Raw genomic sequence first — 11,223 nt, 5'->3', positions numbered from 1 at the left:
CCTCATGTCTCAGGGCCTCCCTCCCCCCATAAGGGGCACAACACTGTGCAGCCTCGTGGGATGTGGCCCTCTCTGTGAAGTCAGGCATGCCAAGTGCTTACAGCAGGGTGGACTCATAAATAAGCAGCCACCCCAGTGCCGTCCACACTGCCAGAAATGTGTAAGACCCAGGAACTGGGGGTCAGAGCATTGCCAAGAGTCCCCAGTCACTGGATGCAGACCCAGCCTGGCCGTGCCCACCCGCTGCTCTTCTCGCTGACTCTGCTTCCCCACCCCTCCCCCCTCCCCTGATGCCAAGCCTGGTGCTGGTCCAGCTGGGAGGAGTGCTTAGGTTCAGATGTGGCTGTCAGTTGTCTTTTCTGGCTATCAGGGCAGCCAGACTGCCGCCTTGGGCTGCTGCCATCCCCAACGCCCACAGTCAGAGCTGAGAGGAAGGGAGCCCCAGGCAGGCTTGTCAGCAGCCAACCCCAGGAGAAATCAGTCACATGATTTCTAGAAATCGAAACGAGATTCAGTTTTCTGAAGCATTTCCTGGGAGCAGTCTGACTACGTCCCACTGGGAGGGTTTTCTGGGTTGCAGGACAGCCTGCAGAGGGATCCTGCAGCAGGAGAGGGAGGATTCAGGAGCACCATCCATAGTTGCCTCTGGCAGGTAAGCTCAGGCCTCTTGCTCTCTCTACACGATGTAATCTAGTGGGGGCCAAGTCTTCCTGTTTGCACCCAGCCGGGGATCTGGTGCTCCTCCTGAGCCCAGGACCATCAGTGCTACTCCCGGATCTGTAGGACCTCCTCTGTGTATGGTTGGGCAGGTTATTCACTGTGTTAGGGACACCAGCCAAAGGGGCACACAAGCTTGGAATTCAGCCCATGGCCCTCTCACCTATCTGTGCATGCTGGCCCAGACCTGACTGCGCCCGAAGGAAGAGCCCCTTTGCTCACTGGCACCAAGGCACCATATGGGTCAGGGGCAGCCCCGTCCCAACTTCCCATATGAGGGAGTCAGGCAATAATGGGTGGCCCCGGCCACCCCAAGGGCAGCAACATTTGCATGGCGTGCACAAGGTGCTTGATTGGCCGTCTTCCAGGGCCTGAGTTCCTGTCCCAGGGCCAACAAACCTCGCGGCGGTGGCTCTCCGGGGAGCATAGAGGGTGACCAACCATCCCAGTTTGCCTGGGACTGGCAGCATGTCCCAGCACGCAGGACTTCCAGTGCTAACGCCGGCACGGTCCCCGGCACACTGGACAGTGGTCGCCCTGGCCCTCCAGCCATCTACTGACTCGATGCAATGGAGCCCCCCACCTGCCCGTACCTGCTGTGTGACGTGGAGCTGGTGACCTCTCTGGCCTTCAGCTCCTTCACTTGTAAGGTGGGGTCAACAAGGCCTTCCTCTCGTTGTGGTGAGGATTCCATGAGCTGGTGCGTGTGAGCAGCCCTAGCACAGGGCTGCCCTTCACTGCCAGTTAGCAGCTCAGTGTGCCTAGGAGCCCTGGGCTGCTACTAATGCTGGACCGGGGCGCTGCTTCCAGGTCACCGGGCCCTGACTTATAGGGACGCTCACAACACCGGCCTTGTCCCCCGCTGGCTGGACCACCAGGAATGGGAACAGTCGCAGGATTCCTACTGAGCCAGAGAAACAATGACTGGCTCTTTCGGGTGGGGATATGGGGGGAGGGAGGCAGGATGGGGATGAAGAAGAAAAGCGAGCAGCAAGATTTACTGAGAGGAAGGAACTCCAGGCAAGAGCTGGGAGACCTCGATCCCCTCAAGCCCAGCTGGCTGTTGTGGCCTTGGCGGCCCCCAGCCTCTTTGAGCTTCTGTTTCTTGCGGACGCTGATCTCACAGGTGGCAGTGCCAGGTCCACACTGAGCCCACTCAGCATTTCCTCCCCATGCTGGTCCCCCTGCCCCCAGTGTAGCCCCCACCCCCCACCCAGCTTCACAATCAGAGACCCAGGCCTCAGCCCCGAACCCTCTCCTCCGACCCCCAACCCCCACACACAGCCTGAAATCTCTCACTGCCGCTCCTCCCTCTGTCGCTCCTGGCCTGGATTACTATGGCCTCCTCCTGACATGTCCCCCTGCCCTGCTCTCACTCCCCTCCCTTCCAAGGCTCACATGGTCCAGAACTCCAGAATGTTCTTTATCTGCTGCAGACCTCGGGCACTCCCGCAGAGGTCCATTGCCTGAAGATAAAGCCCCACCCTTAGCGAGCTCACCAGGCCTCTCCCGACGTGGGCCCTGCACACCCCACCTCCTTCCTCTCCACCCTCTTCCCATCCCCACTGACAGCCACACTCGGGCCTGGTGTTCTGAGTAGGGCTCCTGTTCCCACTGTCCTCCGTGCTCGAGACGCCCCCAGCTCACCCCCCTTCATCTGGGCAAGTCTTACTCGTCCTTGGAGGACCACCCTTCAGCTGAAGGGAGGACCTCCTACCAGGTGCCTAGAGTCCCGGGGGTTCCCCACACTCACAGCTCTGCGGGAGCCTGCTGCCCTCCACAAGGAGGGTCTGAAGGACGGACAGACAGACAGCCAGACGGACAGACAGGTCCTGGTCCTGAGGGCTGCCCAGCTCTGCCGTCTCACTCTGCTGCCTCCTGCTGCAGGACGAGGGCTCCCAGGCAAGGTCATGGCCCTCCCGTGGCTCCTCTGGATGTGGCTGCTGCTCACGGGGACGCAAGGTGAGCTGAGCCCTGGGGAATGTCAGAAGCAGCAGTGGGAGAAGCCCGGTCTCTCCTGCTTGAACCCCAGTCACCCTGAGTCATGGTGGTTTGTACGTTCTGGAGGGGATGCCAGGGGCTTCTCCATTCTATCCAGTGGGAACCAGAGGGACCTAGCAGGAGGGGCTCATTGGACCAGCCAAACGCTGGGGGTCATGAGGTCAGTGCCCTTTGGACACAAACTTCCAGAGTCCTGGACACCTGTCCTCCTGCTCTTTACACCTCGAGGCAGGAGGCCCTTGCTCATCCTGCTGACCCCACAGAGGTCCGCTGCACCCCCAGCTCAGAATTGCCCTTTGGCATGGCACCCAGCTCCTGCCTGGCCCTGTCAGCACCGGGAGGGGCTGGCGGGGGAATTCAGGGAGCTGAGTCCCAGAAGAACGAATGTGGGGCCACGACCCTGCTGTCTTTCTGTTCCTGGCGCATTCTGCCTGTGTTTCTGGGGGTCCCTGGGTTTGCTGCCCCTAGCATTTCCCCACACCCCTCCCAGCAGTCCTTACTGTGGTGCACAGCTGCACCCCCAAACCCAGACACCCTCAGGTGGGGTCAGCATGGGCCCCTTACCCTCCCCATTCTTCCCTGGGGTCCTGCACCCTGACTCTCAGTGCCTTTTCTATCAACGGAGCAAAGGGCTCACACCTCGAAGATGAGAAAAGGCAAGTTTACCTGCTATGTGTTGGCGGCGGGTGGCTATGCACATCTTCCACTCTTCCCCAGTGGGCAACCCCCTCAGGAATGGACAGGGGGCTTTAAAGCTAATTGTCCAGCAGTCCCCACACCTAGGGGGAACTTGACTGCCCCCATGAAAGCACACAGCCTTGGAGAAGTGTGGGCACTCAGTGCTGCTGGCCTGGATGGAGTCCCAGCCGCCCAACCTTCGTCCCACTGATCTTTGCTTTCCCTCGGGAGCCCTGCAGGTGTGGAAGATGGTGACATGCGGCTGGCCAACGGGGACACCGCCTATGAGGGCCGTGTGGAGATCTTCTACAGAGGCCAGTGGGGGACAGTGTGTGACAACCTGTGGGACCTGATGGATGCCAGAGTTGTCTGCCGGGCCCTGGGCTTTGAGAATGCCACCAAAGCTCTCGGTAGAGCTGCCTTTGGGCCAGGTAGGCCTCCCAGTCCCCAGGACCCCCAAAGCTGAGACATGCTGCCAAGCAGCCAGGCAGGAAGGGACCATCACCTAAGATATGCAAATGGCATTCCTATCACGTAGCATGGGCACACAATCGAAAGAACACTGAAGCCCTGTGCTGGCACAGCTCCCGGGCCGCCTCCCTCACACTTTGATGTGACTTTTTGGTGCCGAGGCTCTTGGCACCTCACTCAGGAACTCAGCCATGTCTGTTCCCTTTGACCCAGAAGCTCCACTCCTGGGAATTTATCTTCTTGAGACAATTTTCCCCAAAAAGAAAAGTCTGTGTGCAGGAAGATTGTTTCTGACACAGTGGCTGTGATTCAGAAGAAAGGGAAATAATCTAGACATTCAGCGACAGGGAAGGTGCGTAAATTATGAGAGAGTAATTCGACGTCTATGAAGCAGACAGACGTTATGAGAAAGCAAGGCTAGTTTACGGTACAATGTTAACGATAGTTAATCCAAACCCACGCTCCGATAGTCAGCAGATCATACTTGGTAGAAGACATATAAACAAGGACACGTTCTGGAGGGGACTCTGAACGACAAAGGGCTGCTTTCGTGCATGGTGGGGATGGCAGAGCACTCTTTCCCTCTTTGTGCAAAAAATGTGACTGTTCTTTACAAGGCTTCTCAGGGGAGCAGCCCTGTTTGCAGGGCCTTCCTCCTGGGGCCGAGAGCCCCGGCTCCCCACCAAGCCTCTCTCCGCCTTGCTGTGCCACCAGGAACGGGCCCTGTCATGTTGGATGAGGTGCAGTGCACAGGGACAGAGCCCTCACTGGCCGACTGCGCATCGCTGGGCTGGCTGAAGAGCAACTGCGGGCACGAGAGGGATGCTGGCGTGGTCTGCAGCAACGGTAAGCAGGCGTGCCCCATCCCGAGACCCCCGGAGTGCCGGCATGGAGGCCCGAGCCCGTGGCCCCCAGGAGCTGAGGTCCTGCCCACTCCCTGCCCTCCCTGCACACACGGCCTCCACGCGGATCACACTCCTGTGCAAAGGTTGGCAGGTGATGCCCTCTCTCCAGGAGCACTGGGAAACCTCGCAGATCCCACCACTCCACAGCAACGAATCCCCGATTCCTCACTGCCCTTTCCAGGACCCGCTCAGAAAGGCTCCGTGGAGCCTGGTTGTGGGGCGACAAGCCACGCTCCAACAGCCAGGGCTGCTTATTGCAGGCTTGTATCTAACCACCAACAGTTACTCCTGTCAGTTCTCCTCCTGAAGCGCATTACCCGGCAGCCCGTGAGCTCAGCCAGCATGGTGAAGGTGCTCTAAATGTTTCCTGGTGGCAGGGAGGCCTGGTGACCAGCTGCCAGCACGCCCCCTGCCCCCAGTTCCATCGGACGTTCTGATGAACCCAGGCTCCTCTGCATATCAGAGTCCTTGAACCCCAGTTTTCTCACTCTTCGTTCTCTCACCCACCGTCCGTCTCCCTGGGCCTGTGCAGGGCCTGGGGCACCCCCTGCCCACTCCCACAGCCCTCAGCTGGGGGACCAGATGGCCAACGTGCAGCGCCTAAGGCTCGGGGTGAGAGAGGCCGAGCCCCAGGAAGCCAGGGCGTTCTCTCAAGAAGGGAGCAGCCACATGGAGGGCTCGCGCTGTGGAGGGCACAGGAGAGGCACCGGGGCGTGGGGCCGGGGCGCATGGCGGGAAGAGCCTCTGGCGGGGGCCCTTTGGCGAGAGTAGAGGCCAGAGGAGGCTCCCGAGAGTCTGGGTGCAAGGAGGGACGGGGTGCTGAGCCCGCCTGGTTTAAATGTGGGAATGGATTCAAACCTTTGTGGCAAAGAAAGACGGGATTTAGTTCCCGGTGAGGCTTTGGGAGGGGTCCGGGTGCATCGCCCCCTGAACCACCCCGGGGGCCTCGAATGGCTTCTCTAGGCCTCGGCCTCCTGAAGGAAGCTGCTAAGGACCCCAAAGCTCTACCATCAGGTTGCCATAATACCCTCACTCTTCCAACTGTCAAACCAGGGAAAAGATTTTGGTTTTAGAAGGTAACATCAAGGTGATAGATAGATCAATCGATTGATTGATTGGGACTTTAAAAGGATGGAGCCTCGGGCCCTGGAAGTCAGCGTCTCCAATCCCCCGGCTAGAGGTGCTGCCTGCATCTGGGAGGTGGATGAGCCAACAGGGTGCCTGACGGGGGCAGGAGGGGCCCGGGGCCACGGCGCGCTGTCTCCCAGGCTCTTCTTTCCTGTCTTCCCAGGAGCCGTTGTGAGTCGATAAGTAGATAATTGAGGCCGCAATTTAAGGGAAGAGACGCACTCCAGGGAGTGGAATTGTTTTCCGGGTCACAGAGCAAGCGAGTGACAGGGCCCGACGCGGGCCATGACCCTCGCCTCCTGGCGCTTTCCCTTCTGCCCCTTCTAGTAACCAGAGGCGTCTACACCCTTGACCTGTCCAGCGAGCTCGCCGTGGCTCTCGAGCAGATCTTTGATAGCCAGAGGGGCTGTGACCTGTCCATCAGGGTGAAGGTGAAGGAGGAGGAAGACCTGGGCCTCTGCGCCCACACGCTGATCCTGTCCACCAACCCTGAGGCCCAGGCCCTGTGGAAGGAGCCGGACAGCACCGTCACCATGGAGCTGGACGCCGAGTGTGTGCCCGTCGTCAGAGACTTCATCAGGTGAGCGTCCTCGGGGCCGGGGGACTGAGCAGTGTCCCCAGGCTCCCCCTCCAAAGCAACCACAGGGATAAGGGATCCAGCTCTGCTCACAGCAGTACTTTCACGGACACGTGTGCACAACATGCGTGCACTCATACACATACTCATGTGCACACTCACGTGCACAACGCTCCTCACAATCCACAGCTCACATGTGCACAGTCACTCTTGCACAAGCACATACACACTAACACTCTCACACCCACATGCTCTTGCACGTCCACGTATGCACGCTCACACATGTGCACACTCGTGTATACACGTTCACACTCACTCTTACAGTCACCTGCATTCTCACACTGATACGCACACTTTCACATGTGTGCACACTCACACCGTTATGCGTACGCATTCACACACACGTTCTCGCATTTGTACACTCTCACACTCGCGCAGGCACACACACTGTACATGAGTACACGCTACATGAACTGTCACGCTCACATGTACACTGACAGTCGTGTGCACATGCACACTTGCACACACATATACAGGGGCCCACAGTCACATGCACACCCTCAACACACACGCTCTCACACACGAGTATATGAACTTTCACAAAATACTGTATAAAAAAAATCTCCCTGGATAACCACTCACTGTTGTAAGAAACTATAAACCTCTTTGTGGATTCTGAGTTGATGGTGAGCAGGAAGCCTGGACTCGCTCTGTGGAGGGGCTGCGGGCGGGAAGCGTGGGACAGAGCTGGAAGGAGAGCGTCAGCGGTCTAGCCTCTCCTCTCACACTCAAGGCTGCCAGGCGCAGTGACCTGCCAGCGGGGCTGTGAAGGCAAGCCCCCCAGAGCACACGGCACGGCCCCAGGAAGGCACGGACACCATGTGGGCTACGAGAAATTAGGCAGCCCTGAAACCACACCCAACTCCCTGTCCCTTAGGTGTCATAAGGACACGATCTAAGATTCCCAAGCGCCTAAAAAACAATCATGAAAATCCTCCTTCCTCTCCTCGCCTTACTTGCGCATGTGAGAGACAGAACACCCACAACTCCCAATCTGTCCACGCGGTAATGGGGTCGGGGGGGGACCCACAAGAGGAGCCCTCACACCGCCTTCCAGAGGCTTCCGCACATGCCTGTGTGTGGTCACAAGCGGGCTCAGCCGACACTCCTGAGCCCGTTTCCCAGACCAGGAAAGTGAGACACCGAGGGGTCAGCCCCTCTCCTGAAACCAGGCTACTGCCCTCCTGCCAGACAGCCCAGGGGGTCCGCTCTGTCACCACTCAGGGGCCTCCTAGGGGCTTGAATTTTGAAAGCATCCATTTAAAAGAAGAATTGCATATATTAAAAAGTGTGCTCTCATTCTATGACCCACAGCTTTATATAGCAGAAAGTGGCATTTAAGAGAAAACAACAAATGGCAATTGAAACAGAATTAAAATGGTTTCTTTCCAACCAAGTGTAAGAACCTAGGAGCTATCCCGTGCCCCTCCTCGTGGGATGGCTTCTAGGATGTTTGGGAACTAGCGCAGGTGCCCCCCCCCACCGCCCCGGCCGCCTCCCCACCCCGGCTGGAGTCACTGCCCTCGGCAAAGCTCGGTGACCCGCTGCAGTGTCTGGCCGGTGCTCTCCGTCTCCTTCTCTCTCTGTCTCCTCTCTCCCTGTCTCCCTATCTCTCTCTGTCTCTGTCTCTCCCTCCCCCAAGGCAGAGGGGCTGCAGTGAGCTGGGTACCTTGGCCTCTTGGCCCCGTCCAGGCCCCAGAAGGCCTCGGGAGCCCTTCCTCATTGGGGCCACCCATAGACTGCCCCCTCCCCTCTGCCCGGGGCCACCCCTCAGCACCTGATGTCCAGGGAGGGCCTCCTGTCAGTTGTCCGGGTCCTGCCAGTTTCTGTGGTTTCTGAGGGTCCCTAACACTCCCAGCCTTTGGTCCTTTTTTCTTCCTTTCAAGGTTGTTTTCCTCCCTGGTGGCACGGCAGGGCAGGGGAACCGATTGTGACCCCTGTTCCCACCCACTCTGGGCGCCGTGGAGGCTGTGGGCAGGCGGGCCGGGAGGTGAGAGAGCCAGCCGGGGCTGGGGTTCACATGGCCTTGGGGCTGCATAGCCACCAGCCTGGGAACCGTCCCTCTCCGCCTGAAATGAGAATTAGGAGGCGATGAGAAAGCATTCTGCAGTATCCCCCATCCCTTTGTCAACTGCCATTGGCAGGGCCCTTGGGGGCCCTTACTGCTGATGAAAGCAGCGGCCCCAGGAGGTCCGGCCCCCCTCCCCCGCCCCCGCCACTGTGCTGGTGCTGTTCCCCGGGGAGAGGCTCCCAGCTTCAGGCCGCAGGTAGGCAGGTACCCAGCCAGTGGGTGACCAGCCAGAGGGCGGAGATGCCCTTTTTAGCCCAGAGTTCACGGTAAGCAGCTGGAATCACGCTGTGTTGAGTGAATGATGACGGCAGGAAAGGAGGAAGGAGCGAGGGCATGCCTGTGCCCCGTCACTGTGCACCGCAGGGTCCCCCGTCCTCTCTGGGCACAGGGCCCGCCCTGCCACCTGGTATGCTGGCACACCTACTGTTTTCAGGGGGATGCGGTGGGCAGGGGTCCGGGGCCCCTGTGCCCTGTGGCTGTGGGGATAACTCACGACAGGCCTTCATTCACCACGCCCAGGGGACAGTGGCAGGCCCAGCCTGGCATTTCCCCTCCAAGCAGGCTCCCTCCATACACATTTTCACTCAGCAAAGCACTGAGTTACGTGACAAATGACGCAGGCTGGGTGTCACCCACCAGGGAAGACAGACAGGAAGCAAGCGGGGGCAATGCCCGTGTTGTTGGGGCACAGGGACAAGTGCTGGGGCCGGAGGACGCCGAGGGTGGTCATGATGGCAGGAAGGGAGGGACTGTGCAACGCTGACGCCCGGGATGGCCAACAGGTCCTGGCGTGGGGCCCTGCAGAGGCCAGGCTCAGACCCACGGGGGCAAGGATGAAGGCGAGGGAGGAGGCCGAGACCGGACCCGGGTGGGAGCCGCCTCTCACAGGAGGGCTGAAGCATCCACCCTCCCAACCCTGCGATCTGCCCCGTCGTCAGCATACATCGCTCTAAGCAAATGTGGGATTCGGACTGTGGGGCCACCTGAGAGATAATTGGTGGGACTGAGCACCTCTTGAAATTGCTAACACCCCTGGGGGTGCCCGTGGGTCAGTGGCAAACAGGTCATAGAGCATCGCGTCGGCGGTGGGCCCGGCACACACCTGGGTACGCCTATTGTCCTGCGGGGAGGGGTGTAACCAGGCGCTCAGCTCCTGCCTCCCTGGCCCCCCTTCGGCCCAGGTACTTCTACTCCCGCAGGATCGACATCTCGCTGTCGTCCGTGAAGTGCTTCCACAAGCTCGCCTCTGCCTACGGGGCCGAGCAGCTGCAGAGTTACTGCGGGCGCCTCTTCGCCGTCCTCCTGCCCGAGGACCCCTCTTTCCAGATGCCCCTGGACCTACACGCCTATGCACTGGCCACCCAGGACCCCGTGCTGGAGGAGGTCTGCGTGCAGTTCCTGGCCTGGAACTTCGAGGCCCTGACGCAGGCCGAGGCCTGGCCGAGCGTCCCCGTGGGCCTGCTCCAAGTGCTGCTCTCCAGGAGTGAGCTGGCCGTGCCCAGCGAGCTGGCCCTGCTGACGGCCGTGGACGTCTGGAGCCGGGAGCAGCGCGCCTCCCACGGGGAGGTGGAAGACCTGGTGGAAAAGGTCCGGTTCCCCATGATGCTGCCCCAGGACCTCTTCGAGCTGCAGTTCAATCTGTCCCTCTACTGGGGTCATGAAGCGCTCTTCCAGAAGAAGATTCTACAGGCTCTGGAGTTCCACACCGTGCCCTTCCGGCTGCTGGCTCGGTACAGAGACCTGAATCTCACCCAGGACGCCTACAAGCCCCGGCTTTACACCTCGCCCACCTGGAGCGCCTCTGTAACGGCCGCTTCCCAAGCCTTCTCCCACTATGGGTACAACACCTACCGCTATGGGTACAACGCCTACCAGTCCTTCCAGACCCAGCAGCACCCCAGCTTCCTCTTCCTGGACAAGTTCGTCTCCTGGTCTCCCGTCTACCTGCCCACCGTCCAGAGCTGCTGGAACTACAGGTTCTCCTGCTCGTCTGACGAGCCCCCCATCCTGGGCCTCTCCAAGTCCGGCTACTTGGATCCCACCATCGGCTATGAAAACAAAGCGCTGATGCTCTGTGGGGGGCGCTTCGTGGCCCACGTCGCTGATTTCAAGGGCTCGAAGGCGGTGATCCCCAGCGCTCTGGGCACCAACAGTTCCAGGAGCGCCTCTCTCTTCCCCTGCCAGGCAGGGTCCTTCAGTGGCTTCCAGGTGGTCATCCGCCCCTTCTACCTGACCAACTCCTCGGCCGAGGACTAGACGGGAGGCTGGGTGAGCCGAGGGGGCGAGGGACGGGAGCACAGAGAAGCGAGGCGCCTCCCAGGATGCCCCCCGCCCCCAGCTGAGCCTCTCTCATCCTTCCTTCCTCTGCATGCACCTCCAGCAGCTGCCACCAGATGTCCCCTCTGCTTCCACTGAGTGCTCTGAGCTTGGAGAAATTACTGGAAGGTTTCACCTAGTGCTCACCAGGGTGGTGAGAATTCCTGTTCTCCCACTGCCTGGCCGGTTTGTCGGGAAGCAACAGGTAGAGCATGACACTGTGAGATTGTCCACACTGCCTGTCTCTGTCTCAGTCCTCTGTTGTCCTTTGTCTGAGATCATTAAAATTGCATCGTGGT

General features: G+C 59.8%; 1 protein-coding gene across 1 annotated transcript; it reads left to right on the top strand.

The window, feature by feature from the left end:
- Positions 1-519: 519 nt before the first annotated feature.
- Positions 520-11,223, top strand: LGALS3BP (galectin 3 binding protein). The gene is made up of 6 exons (XM_046675976.1): positions 520-652; positions 2,605-2,679; positions 3,636-3,827; positions 4,582-4,713; positions 6,228-6,480; positions 9,790-11,223. The coding sequence occupies exons 2-6, from the start codon at positions 2,628-2,630 to the stop codon at positions 10,862-10,864; spliced, it is 1,704 nt and encodes a 567-aa protein (XP_046531932.1). The 5' UTR covers positions 520-652; positions 2,605-2,627; the 3' UTR covers positions 10,865-11,223.

This window comes from Equus quagga, chromosome 11, assembly GCF_021613505.1.
Source record: "Equus quagga isolate Etosha38 chromosome 11, UCLA_HA_Equagga_1.0, whole genome shotgun sequence".
In the NCBI taxonomy this organism is placed as follows: domain Eukaryota; kingdom Metazoa; phylum Chordata; class Mammalia; order Perissodactyla; family Equidae; genus Equus; species Equus quagga.
This window is presented reverse-complemented; position numbering and strand designations above follow the sequence as displayed.